This window comes from Arachis hypogaea, chromosome 19 (assembly GCF_003086295.3).
Source record: "Arachis hypogaea cultivar Tifrunner chromosome 19, arahy.Tifrunner.gnm2.J5K5, whole genome shotgun sequence".
Classification (NCBI taxonomy): domain Eukaryota; kingdom Viridiplantae; phylum Streptophyta; class Magnoliopsida; order Fabales; family Fabaceae; genus Arachis; species Arachis hypogaea.
Window position 1 is genome coordinate 108,226,617 of NC_092054.1, and position 13,088 is coordinate 108,239,704.

The following is a 13,088-nucleotide window of genomic DNA, read 5'->3' on the forward strand; positions in this document are numbered from 1 at the left end:
AAAGAAAAAGAATACTTGAAAGAGAAAGGGTAAAGTGGAAGTGAAGAAAGAAGGGTTTTGGCGGAAGGAAGAACCCTGAGAGTGTCTCTCACTTGCGCTGTCACTTCACTTCGACCTGCATCCTGCAACTGCGAAAAAAGGAAAAAGTTTTCTTCTTCTTCTTCTTCTTCTTCTTCTTCTTTGTGTGCTCTAGCTGCCTTTTCTTCTACCAAAACCAGGTACCTGAACTATGCCCTTTCTTCTTTCTGATCCGCTGAACCCTCTTCCGATTCACACCGTCACATTTCCCCCTTTCTCGTAGCATACATATCTATCTGCTACCTTCTTTTCTAAACGTCGATTAAACGCCGTCGTTTCATTGCTGTGATTGAACCTAACTTGTTTTTCTGTGCAGCAACGCAGGTCCTCCTACTTTCAAATCATGCAGGCCCCGGTTCTAGTTCTCAGTGAGTTATTATTATTATTATTATTATTATTATTATTATTATTATTATTATTGTTGTTGTTGTTGTTGTTGGTAATTGATCTGAATCTCTATTTAATTTGACTTTCGCGGTGGATTATTACTTGATCTGATTTAAACTATTACTTGGAGTGCCATTGAGTTTAATTTTCTATTGAAATTTCCTCTGAAGTGATTTTTTTTGAAGTTAAAAGTAAAAAACCAAGTTTAGTTAATTTTCAATATTAAATCAGCAAGTGTATCATTTCTGTTTAAGTATTTTTTCTTTTTTTGTTGTTCTCATTTTTCTTGTGTGGTATTCTCAAGTTTTAACTTTCATGATATTTATTCACTAAATTGAGGGTTTTTTCGGTTATGCATTATGAGCCTTTCATTGGGTACTGATCGATCATCAAATATGTGTTGAAATTGAGCAGAGGACAATTTGAAGCGTGAGTCTGGTAGCAAGGTGCAGCATGCTAATATCAATGCATCAAAGGTATGAGATATTGACTATTGAGTGTAACTTTCTGGTTTAGATTTTTGTGTGATTGTCTTCTTGACATTTTATGCCTCAAAGATTCCCCCTTGGATGAAAAATAAAAGTTTAAATCATAGAGATAGGCAAAGAGGGGGGTTTTTGCAGTTTTTTTATTTATACCCGTTGTCCTTACGGGGAAGTAGTCACATAGATATATATATAGTATTATAGTTTGGGTTAAGGTGCATTGTGACATTTCATTCACTAACTGAGGTACAATGTGACTCGACAAAAGTGGTCGTATTCGGTCTTCCCTTTAAATTAATTTCTTGGACTGATGTAAAACCATCTATACACTATTTGAAGAATATAAGTTAGAAACTCATGAGAATATAATTTAAAATTATCTTCTGTTTTTAGTTTATACGTCCAGGTTTCTGTTTCCAAGAATTTGTAAGTTCTGGACCATTTTTGTTTGTTCTGTTTGAACTCATTGTGTTTTCAATGTACAATCCCAAATTTCCGAAACAATTATGGTGTGCAATGTTTTCTCTTTTTCTGGGACTGATATGCTTACATATGTTGAGGATTTAGTAAAGTAAATCATGCAACAGATAGCATGTGCTATTGTATTTGTGTTAGAACTTTAATTGTGGATTATCTGGATTTCATGTAATCTGTTCTCTAGTTATCTTTTTTTAGTTTTCTAATATGCTTGCTCCCTGCCAGGCCGTTGCTGATATAATTCGTACAACCTTGGGACCTAGATCGATGTTAAAAATGCTGCTTGATGCTGGGGGTGGTCAGTATTTTCTCATTCATAATACTTTTTGACTTGATGCTATTTACGATTCTTCCATGTCATGATAACTTTCATCTTTAAATTATTTTTTAACATAACGATATTGAGCATTCTTTGAAGTAATACTCTTCCCTGATATTATTAATTTCTTCTATTTGTTTTTAGTATAACTGTTCATTTGCAATCTTGGATTTTGTTTCTACATATTTGTCTGATACCCCATTCTTTTTCCTCAACTAATAGGAATTGTGGTGACAAATGATGGAAATGCTATCTTGCGTGAATTAGATGTTGCTCACCCAGCTGCAAAGGTATGAATTACCTCTCTAACTTTACTTCATTGATATTTGCTTGCATTCTGAGAAGAAATTTATGAAAACACGGTTTTCTGCATATGCAAAGATATTTAGGTTTCAGTTACAGCTTGGTTTGAAATTTCTAATACTGCACTCTTATTTGCAATGCTGCAGTCTATGATTGAATTGAGTCGTACCCAAGATGAAGAAGTGGGAGATGGAACAACATCTGTCATCATTCTTGGTATATCTTATGTATTTTGTTTTCTTATTCCTTTTCTCAAATAATGATTTTTCACCTAGTGGGAAAAGATCCTGTTTTTGTAAGGAATTCTCACCTGGTGCTTTACTTCATGCGGATCCATTCTACCATTACTCTTTTAACTGTTGATATTGTTATGAATTGAGACTGGAAGGAGTGAAGGACAGTTGTTGCACAGCTTTGTTTACTTTATTTCTGTATGGTTGAGTAACAAGTCATGATTGGTGAATTCCATATTTTGTTGTTCATCTTATAATCTCATTTGATTTATTGAGCAATACTTCCTCATTTTCTCCACACACTTTATATGTTTAATATATTTACAGCTGGTGAGATGCTTCATGTTGCTGAAGCTTTCATTGAGAAGAATTATCACCCCACAGTCATTTGCCGAGGTAATTATATTTGCTTCTGGATCTTTTCTAAGCAGTTGCTATTGTATTTGATGACTCCATCACTTTGTGATCTGCAGCTTACAACAAAGCTCTGGAGGATGCCATTGCTGTTCTTGACAAAATTGCAATGCCTATTGATACTAAAGATAGTAAGTATTGCTGCCACATTTATCTATTTATTTTGTTTGCTTGAGTTTCTTACCGATTACACTTTCCACAAATTACATTGTTTACTTTTGTTGATTTGGTGAGTTTGTGACTTGTTACTATCTGAGTATGATGTATGCTCAACAGATGCCATTACCATTTTGAAGTTATTTTGTCTGATACTCTGATATAATTGATCTATATTATTTCTGTAATCCCCTACATGTAGTCTCATCTTTACACATTCTTCATGTGGATAAAACTGCAGGATCCACAATGCTGGGGCTAGTTAAAAGCTGCATAGGTACCAAATTCACTAGTCAATTTGGGGATTTAATTGCTGTGAGTATACATTATTCTTTCTCCTAGATTTTTAAATTTGTTGTCTTCCCCCGTCCACCTTATATATCTTTTTATTTGTTGGCTGGATCTTTCTTGCTTATGGATAGTTTTTAAAGCCATCAATAAACGGGCATAATACTTTCAGTGTTAGTTGAAGGGAAATTGTGAAGCATAAGTTTCATCAGCCATGAATGAACTTATAAAAATTCATTTGTTATTTTGATCAATACAACTTTTTTGTTCATGTTGTAATTTGAGCATATTGTCTAGAGGCTGAATTATTTTTGTCAGCATATACACAAGATGTAGGTTGAGTTATCTTTGTATAATTAGGTTGGAATATGGAATAATTGGGATGGCTCATGTTTGCATAGCTATAAGTATACATTATTAATATTCAGGTGCATGCAAATGTAGCAAACAAGTCTTGGAAATTATTCCCGTCCTTTGGCTCTTGACTTCACATTTTTAATTTGCTTCGAGTTAATGTTATTAAAACCTTATGATACTGTGAACCCAAATAATTTTTTCATGACTTTAAACGTCTGGATAATAATTCTATATCTGTGTGGTTAATTTCCAGGATTTAGCTATTGATGCTACTACCACAGTGGGTGTTGATCTTGGCAAAGGCTTGAGAGATGTAGATATAAAAAATTATATTAAGGTTGAGAAGGTACCTGGTGGGCAGCTGGAGGATTCCAAAGTTCTTAAAGGAGTTATGATAAACAAAGATGTGGTTGCCCCTGGCAAAATGAGGAGAAAAATTGTTAACCCACGCATCATCCTTCTTGACAGTCCCCTTGAGTATAAAAAGGGTGAAAACCAAACAAATGCTGAACTTCTCCGAGAAGAAGACTGGAGTCTCTTGTTGAAGATGGAAGAAGAATACATTCAGGAGCTTTGCATGCAAATATTGAAGTTTAAACCTGATTTAGTGATTACAGAGAAGGGCCTTAGTGATTTGGCATGCCATTATCTTAGCAAGCATGGAGTGAGTGCTATCAGAAGGCTGAGGAAAACTGATAATAATAGAATTGCAAAAGCATGTGGTGCTGTTATTGTGAACAGACCAGATGAATTACAGGAATCTGATGTTGGTACTGGCGCCGGGTTATTTGAAGTAAAGAAAATCGGAGATGAGTTTTTTGCATTTATTGTTGAATGCAAAGACCCTAAAGCTTGTACTGTACTATTGAGGGGAGCTAGTAAGGATCTCTTGAATGAAGTTGAAAGAAACTTACAGGTATGCTTGTTGATTGGTACTGAGAACCTGTAGATTTGGTAACTGCTTCCTAAATGATGTTTTCATGACAGGATGCTATGTCTGTTGCAAGGAATATAATAAAAAACCCAAATCTTGTTCCTGGAGGTGGTGCTACCGAGTTGACTGTATCAGCGACTTTGAAGCAGAAGAGTTCATCAGTTCAAGGAATAGAGAAGGTGAGTGTAGTCTTGCCCCTTCACTTAAGTTCTACGGTAGGCTTTTTTTTTATCGTCCCGTAGCTGAAGGTGAGTGTAATCTTGCCCCTGCCCTTAAGTTCTATGGTAGGCTTTTTTTATCGTCCCGTAGCTGTAGTTTAATCTGGTTTTCACTTACGTATCCTTGTTGACTATCAGTGGCCATATGAAGCAGCTGCCATTGCTTTTGAGGCTATACCTCGTACTTTGGCACAAAATTGTGGAATTAACGTCATCAGGACTATGACTGCACTACAGGGAAAAGTAAGAACTTTCGAAATTTCATTTCTAGATGATTTTTTTGTTGAGCATGTATAATTTTGTGTTTTGGAATATAGCATGCGAATGGAGAGAATGCGTGGGTTGGCATAGATGGAAATACTGGTGCCATCACTGACATGAAAGAAGCTAAGGTGCATTAATTTTCTTTAATTTGACATATTCCGAAAACAACCAATAACCATTTCCCAACCAATGTTAGTCTTATCATATTAGAATTATGTCCGACAGGCTTCAGTTATTTCACTCCTGAATAGAGAAGACAATACCCTACTCAATTTTTCCCTTTGCTTTTCACGAGCATCTATACTAGATTTCATTATGTACATATATACATCGTTTCAAGTGATTTACTGATACAGCATGTGAATGATCTCTGAATTGTTTTGTTTTTTCTTAATATGATCTTAGATCTGGGATGCATACAACGTGAAGGCACAAACATTTAAGACTGCAGTCGAAGCTGCTTGCATGCTTCTCCGGATTGACGATGTAGTGAGTGGAATCAAGAAGAGGCAGGCCCCTGGAGCAGGCCAGGGTCCTTCGAAGCCCAAGGTTGAGACTGAGGTAGATGCCGATGGCGAGCAAATTCTACCTGACTGAGAACATGACTAAGCTGACTGGTGCTTTTTTGACATATAGAGTTGACCCTTTGTTAGGTCTTGCTGAGCTTTTCAGTCTAGTCTCTTGTTAAGTTTTGAGTTCTTGATTTGGAGCTTGCTTTGTACCTTTAATGTTTTGCTAGGGTAAATTCAGACCGTTTCTCGTCATCCATACAATATTTGGTTCTACAATGATTGTTCATTTTTGAGATTTTTTGCAAATGCCACTGGAAAATTTTCGGTTTCACTGCTTAGAAAAGGCATTTCTTTTTGTATGCAAATACAGTGTTTATTAAGAGTCGTAGTCAGATTTTTTAGTTTCATTTTAATCGGTTGACTTGGGTCATTTGCTAAGTTGGAAAACTTTACTATGTTAATTACTTCCTATTTCCTTTTTTTTTGTCATAACTCTGGATCACCACATAATCATTTACACTTCCGCATCACCATATAACTATTCACACCTCCGCATCATGGATCTTGAGGAAACTTATGGAATGATGCAACGCGCCTAAATATTCTTATACAAATAACTTATAAATATTATATACATATAAAACATATAATTCTTATCCCTCTTACACAATTATAATAACAAAGATGAGGAAAAAAATTATGATAACTTACTCTTTAAAAATAAGAAAAATACTAGTTATATCTAAACACTCTTGATACTTTAAAAATAAGAAAAATACTAGTTATATCTAAACACTCTTGATACTCATATACAGTTGTTAATTGATTGTGTATTTAAATAAATTTTTTTAACAAAATAAAGAGAATGCATATTTGGTTATGAAGAAAATATTAGTGTCAAAACACTTTATTATAAAGGGTGTAGAAGTAGCAGGATTGAAAGAATAATTAATGCAATGTTGTTAAACCTTAATAAATTTACAGGCTCTTCATCGAGATGGTATACTCTTAATCTTTAAAGATACTGGCCAAGTGATTTAATGATTTCAAAGCAATTCCAACTTCAAGAACAAGAAAGCGATACTCTATTTTTCCTTCACAACAATGGGTACTTAATACATCTACCTCTTTCACTAATGGTGTATTAACCTCAAATTTTTTAGGAACGCCCTCTCTATACCTTGAAGCATTCCTAGTTTCAAGAACTAAGAGTTGTCCAACTTTTTCTTTACATTAATAGCAATAGAGTAGATTATTACAAAAGAAATTCTATTGAACCAAATTATGTGTGTGTGACTATCAAATTTGTGTAAATAATCTTCGTAAATTTATAAAAATTTATATGAATCAATATGATAGCTAGTAAATGAGTTTGGTTATGATAAATGACTTCAATGCCTCTCCCAAATCTTAAAAACGTTACAAGTTATAGTGGTAAACTGGTAATGGACCATTTTTTAACCCTAATTCTTATTTTATGTTAATTTGAAAAATAAAAAGATACTACTAAATAAAATACAAAATATACACGCGTGGTGATAACCTTTACTTATATATATATCAAGCCCATGTAACGCAAGTGCACGCAGTCATGCACCGGTAGCTATAGATTCATGGATCACCGCAAACTCAATAAAATAACAAAATAGAGCATGACACATACAATTAATTAAAGCCAAAATTCTTGATTGAATTAAGTGTTTATAATTTAGACGACACACTATGACCAAGTTGTTCCACAAAAGGAAAAATAGAAAAATATCACAAAAGCTATCACCAAAACTTTAATACCTTAGCACAAAATAAGCAGAACACTACGGTATGCAAAGTGGCTACAGTTTTATCACTCATACATAACTATCAATGAGAGATTTCCTCATCTCATTCGCAATTGCATTGGGCTGTGCTTCTCTCAGCTTGAAAACACTCTCAATCACGGACAGTTCCGTTGCCGTCGTATCTGACCCGCAAAATGCTGTCCAGTCATTTACTGTCATGCCGGCTGCTATTACTTCACTGCCACGGTTGACAGTCCCAGCCACCAAGGGCACCTGAAGAAGGGTCGAAAGCTCATCCAAGTCTTCAATTGAAGTATGTGGGTGAACCTGAACCAAGGGTACGGTCATATTCATATATAGCAATGTTGTACACATATCTAAGTTACAATTTTGAAGAGAACATCTTGTGCTTACCAAACCACCCCTGTTTGATAAGGCGCAGTAACTGCCAACAAGAATGTTGCCCGCGATAGTTTGCCTGAAAACTTCTACTCCAAGAACATCTGCAATTAACTCCTCAGTTTCCTGAACACCAATTTCAACGTAAATACTAAAGCATTGTAAAATCATGTGAAGAAGTGTCTATACAATCTTAAATATGTATCAAGGATTAGCATAGATAGGAGAGAGAAAAAGCTACAATCTATAACAAGACAATCTACCTTGTCGAGATCGGTGTGTGCGAGGGCAACATGGTCATTACATGCTATACAATTTCCCAGAGCCGACAATCTTTCATCTACGCGTTGAACAACAACTTGATCGGGTAAACTATTCCTCAAATGTTGAAGTTCTTCAGCAACAGCCGTGGCAAAAACGATCAAGTACGATGAGTCAGTACAATATCATGACGAGCATACTTGAACAATGGATATGCCATATATGAGGAAAATGCTACTAAGAAACAATCCAAGACAAGTAAACTGATACAACCACGGCAAACATCAAGAATAATTTTGGAAACAATGTTTATAACAATTCCAGATGCTTGGAATCAACAAGATAGGTAGCCTGTAATTTGGCAGCTTGTTTGGTATTGCTTTTGTTGTTCACTTACAACTATTGAGAAATCTTAGAAATAGTTCTTATGATATGGGTAATTGATAACTATCTTACCTGTGCTAACAAAACAGAACTCAACACATCACTGCTCAAATGCTAAACAACATTCTAAAAAGTGCCTTTGGATAATGTGGTAGTGGTTCAGGAGCATAATCCCTCACATGAGACTGTTAGAGTGGTGGAAAATTAATAGTTTTATGTGAGGGTTATGCACTTAAATCACTACAATATTGTTTGATTGTTTCCAAAAATCAATTTCGGAAACCATGGATCTACGAGACATCAGGACATACCAAAATTGTACACTAGAGAATTAACTTATAATCAACTCCCACACTGCAAAACATGGAGATATGTAACATGCAAGATAACCAAAATCACTAGTTAGTAGAAACTTGTATACAGCTTTTTGTTTTCCGTTAAAAGATAATCTCCAACCATCTACAGTTCCGAAAAATAAATGCCACCTTAGTTTGACAACACTATCGAAAAAGAACACAGATTACTTTAGTGATAAAAATAGGTATGGTGAATTTTAATTTCTCCTCTTGAAAGAGGGTGTAGCACCAAGCACCAATCAACAAGATGTTTTGACAAGATACAACACAACAACCAAATCGCATCTAACAACACTAAGGATACAAATCAACATGCACCCAGGATACAAATTAACATGCAACCATGGCATTGGAATCAAATACACTAAGAATAAAATTAACATGAAACATATTAATCAGAAAATCAGAAATTAAGAAAAACCTTGGTCTGTTGTGGTATGCGGCAAGAGAAGACCATTCTTGTTTCCTGCACACCAAAAGAAAGTCCAGTTAATAAGAGGTCTAAAATGCAATAATCAATTAATAGAAGAAACTAAGGTAACCATCTCTTGCTTGTTTTTCTAGAAGGGGAAAAAATGTAGTCATCTCTTATCAGTATTTCGATAGTTCAAGCCTTCACAATTTAAAGATTGATATCAATTGAGATTTGACAAGCCAAGAGAAAAACTTTACCAACACAAAGACGACCAATGATACGAGTTCCACCAATGGAGGTTTTGACAACAGGGATAACATCTGCTAACTCAGCCTCAAAGGCACTGCATGAAAAGACACATCAATTTATTCATCAAGAGATCCACTTTTACAATTTCAACAAGCTCAAAAATAACTTGAATCCACCGGGGAAGTATGTATATTTTCACTAAGCCATAAAGAATGGAACCTGTAGAAATTTTCAGAACCCCCAATGGCAACCAAACAGTAGGCATTGGTAAGTTTCGAGAAGACTCCAACTTCACAATTATTCTCAAACTGAAGTCCTGCAGGAAATCAATATCCATCAAGTACAATGTCATATCTAAGATAAACACATAATTTCCCATTAAAGTTGACCCTAAAATAATGTGTTGATGATCAAAGCGGTAACTGATATGATCAAACTATATACAAAATGAACGACTAAAGACAAGTGAAAATGTAATGACTCATCACTTACTAGTTGCCATGACAGAGATGAGAAAAATCTTTGCCCAACTGCAGCTAAGAATCTGCAGCAATAATATCTAGTTAGGTTCAAATGAAAAATAAAGCAATAAATAATAGCAATATGCACCTAAATGTAATCCAAAAACATATAGTAGAAGCCCTTTCTTTCTTCCCTTCCCTTTTTCTTTTGTTAACGTTGATGATCACAAGTCCTAGTATCCAAGAGCTTCAACTCTAACACTAGAACAACAACAACTATTGATGATTTTATTTCATATCAGCTACTTTAACTAGAGACCAAACCAATCCAACAAGATCAACAAGCTTGTATTGAATAGCAGCTGGAACATTCACAAATTAAACCTACTACTAAGCACCAACCACCAGATATTCATATTTCATATACATAAAGTTCAAATGAAAAATAATCCATTCACAAACATAGGGAAGAAGAAGAACAACAACAACAACCAGGCTATGATTATCTAGCTATAACAAAACAAGAAAATATTATAACTTCACACGCGAAGCTCCAAAATAAGCAAAGAAGAGCGCAGGGGTGGTTATGGTTTACCTAAACAGTGGAAGGTGGCGGAAGAGGTGGAGGGTAGGGCACCGCTATTGGGTACTTGGTATTTGATTTTTGATTTTTTAATTGCAAACGCGATAGCTATTTAAGGGCTTGTTTGGGGCAATATCTTGATAAAAAAATCTTTTTTTTAATAAAAAATATCTTTTTTTATTTTTTAAGTGTGTTTAACAAATTTTTAATAGTAAAAATAAAAATATTTAAAAAATAAAAATATCTTTTTTAAAAAATTGTAATTTATAATTTAAATTTTTTTTTTAAAAAAAAATATTTTTATGTAATAAATAAACAAAAAAATATTTTTATATTATTATACTTAAACATAATTGATAAATAAAAATATCTTTTTGTATGAGATACTCAAACATAAAATTATTTTTATTTTTCTATAAGACCTTTAAAAAAAGATAACTCGAAAAAAAAAAAATCTTTTTTTTTAAAAGCTTACCCAAATAAATTCTAAACCAAGGTTGCAAAAGTCGACCCAGTCAATAATCAAATAGAATGATTGGTTCAATAATTTAATGAATTCAACCAAAATTCAACCAAAATTCAGCCGACTTAATTAAATATAAGATAAAATTATTAAAAATTTAATATATAATTTATAACTAAAAGAAAATAAAAACATACGTAAATGACAGCACATAATATTTTACCACAAAAAAACATTAACAAATAAATTTTCATCTAAACGAAGACACTTATCATAATATCATCATCATAAATCATAATCACCAGTAAAGGTTCCAATATTATTTCAGAAACAGCAACAAATCATAATCATCACAAAATTTAACAAAACAGCAACAACATTATTCCAGAAAATCAGCGACAAACACTATTCCAAAAAATCAGCAACAACATAATGACAAAATTATTTTAGAAAATTTAACAAAAAAAAACCCATAACCATCATCCATCAAAATTTAACAAAATAAGCAAAAATGAACAAATACAGAAAAATCAGCAACTCAGAACAGTAAAATTAACAAAATCAGCAGCTTTGCTTACGGCGTCGAGGAAGGAAGGAAAGTAACGGCGATGGAGAAGGAAAGTGAGCTCGGACAGAGAGAAGGGGGCTCGAAGACAGAGGCTTGACGAGAGAGAGAGAGAGGGGGGGAGAGGGCTCGACGACGAGGACGGAGACACGAGTTCAGGGCGGCCGACGACAACGAGGACAGAGGCGGGTTTGACGACGAGGACAGAGATTTCGACGCCAACAGCAGCTCAGAGCAGACCTTCTGGCGACGCGAGGAGAAGAGGATCGGCAACAGCGGGACTGGGGCGCTGGCTGCTCCTGCTGCTAGGGTTCCGTTTGAGAGAGAAGAGAAAAGAGGGGGCGGGGTTTATGATTAGTGATGATATTTTTTAGAACTATGATTTAAACACAGCTTCCACGGTAGCGGCTTTCTGATTAGTCATGATATTTTTATTTTTCCTTGTCATGCACGCATTAGTATAGTTGGTGTAGGCCCCAAAATCCATTGTCAAGCAGTGCTAGCTCATAGTAGTGGTGGCAAAGCTAGTAACCCGTCTCGCTCTATCAAGGCCGTTGGGCTCAAAAGTCAGAATACTAGTCTATTTTATTGTATGGTGACTCGGTAGACTTAGTCTGCTTAATTTTTTTCAAAAAAATTAATAAAATTAATTAAAAAATAATAATAAAAAATTTAAATAAAAATAATTAAGTTATAATATAATTTTTTATTATTTTTTAATTTTTAACTTTAATAAAATTATTTAAAATAATATCTTTTAATAAAAATATTTTTATTTTAAAAAATAAGTCACATAATTTATATATATATATATATGAAAATATAAGATAAAATAAATAAAATTAATAATTAAAAAATATGTTTAAAAATTATATAATTAATAATTTTTGTAGTACGTACTAATCACTCTTTTATTTTATAAAAAAACTAAAATAAAATTATCTTTCATTCAATGGGCCTGCTCCGCCCTGCCAAAACTCGCGAATGGCGGTGCAGGTTTGACAGATTTTTTATTTGGCGAATTTTATATTCTAACCTGATTTGCCTTTTTAGTGGGTTGGCTCGGCGAGTTTGACTCATTTTGCCGCCCCTCTTTACTCCTTATCTTTTTTTAATTTAGACAACTTACACCTTAACGATTGAAAAATGATAATTCGCTCTCCTATTCTCCTTTTTTGCTATACACATAAGCCTTTCTATCAAAATCTCCAAAATAAAAAAAGGTGTAAAATGCTTACATGTGACGTTAACTTGTATGACCTAGTATTCACCTGTTCTATATGGATGATAACATTGAATTGAGACTCTTTATCTACCATAATCAAAATGATATTGCAGAGATTTCAATCAAATTATTATCATTTATGTAAGACTGATGAAAGCCAAATTATACAAATTATGTCACACATAAATATTTTTTGTCATCCTTTGCAACACAAAAGAGCTCATGCATCTAATAAAAAAAGATAGAACCGAAAAAATATTTTACTCTACACTATATTATAAAAGTTAACAAACAAAAAAATAATTCATCAACTCATTTCCCCTTTAGACTAGCTACTAACCCCCTTTCACCTAGGAAATAAAAAAAATTATTATTACAAAAGTAAATTTAGTTTAAATCATATTAAATTAAGAAACAAAATAAAAAAAACATGTACAATAAAGATTTACATCTATAGATTACGGGTTAGAAAGTAAATATTAAAAATTATGAAATCAAAGAGATGTGATGAGTAAGAAGGATAT

The 13,088-nt window shown here is 33.7% G+C and overlaps 2 protein-coding genes across 5 annotated transcripts; one reads left to right on the forward strand and one right to left on the reverse strand.

Moving 5' to 3' along the window:
• On the forward strand, positions 1-5,863 carry LOC112775431 (T-complex protein 1 subunit gamma). The gene is made up of 14 exons (XM_025819036.3): positions 1-218; positions 395-446; positions 880-941; positions 1,653-1,725; positions 1,969-2,036; positions 2,196-2,265; positions 2,610-2,678; positions 2,756-2,827; positions 3,094-3,167; positions 3,751-4,413; positions 4,485-4,610; positions 4,788-4,892; positions 4,967-5,041; positions 5,319-5,863. The coding sequence occupies exons 2-14, from the start codon at positions 422-424 to the stop codon at positions 5,508-5,510; spliced, it is 1,674 nt and encodes a 557-aa protein (XP_025674821.1). The 5' UTR covers positions 1-218; positions 395-421; the 3' UTR covers positions 5,511-5,863.
• Positions 5,864-7,090: 1,227 nt separating this feature from the next.
• LOC112775796 (eukaryotic translation initiation factor 6-2) lies at positions 7,091-11,921 on the reverse strand. 4 transcript variants are annotated; one of them, XM_025819647.2, is made up of 8 exons: positions 11,353-11,921; positions 9,760-9,811; positions 9,487-9,583; positions 9,276-9,361; positions 9,025-9,069; positions 7,866-7,996; positions 7,618-7,728; positions 7,091-7,530 (listed from the first exon to the last, which is right to left on the reverse strand). In XM_025819647.2, exons 2-8 carry the CDS (start codon positions 9,767-9,769, stop codon positions 7,273-7,275), a joined length of 738 nt encoding a protein of 245 aa, XP_025675432.1. In that variant the 5' UTR covers positions 9,770-9,811; positions 11,353-11,921; the 3' UTR covers positions 7,091-7,272. The 4 variants fall into 4 exon arrangements, with proteins under 4 accessions (XP_025675432.1, XP_072083892.1, XP_025675433.1 ...); XM_072227791.1 differs by having other exon boundaries at positions 9,760-9,989; positions 11,353-11,793; XM_025819648.3 differs by lacking the exon at positions 11,353-11,921 and adding an exon at positions 10,324-10,762.
• Positions 11,922-13,088: the final 1,167 nt, after the last annotated feature.

Bases quoted from the DNA above. Each gene is read 5' to 3' on its own strand.
- LOC112775431 (XM_025819036.3), top strand. From the start codon at position 422: ATGCAGGCCCCGGTTCTAGTTCTCA. The intron at 2,037-2,195 runs GTATGAATTACC...GCAATGCTGCAG, and splicing joins TTGCTCACCCAGCTGCAAAG to TCTATGATTGAATTGAGTCG. The intron at 2,828-3,093 runs GTAAGTATTGCT...ATAAAACTGCAG, and splicing joins GCCTATTGATACTAAAGATA to GATCCACAATGCTGGGGCTA.
- LOC112775796 (XM_025819647.2), bottom strand. The intron at 9,070-9,275 runs GTAAAGTTTTTC...TTTGGTGTGCAG, and splicing joins CATTGGTCGTCTTTGTGTTG to GAAACAAGAATGGTCTTCTC. The intron at 7,531-7,617 runs GTAAGCACAAGA...CCCTTGGTTCAG, and splicing joins TATCAAACAGGGGTGGTTTG to GTTCACCCACATACTTCAAT.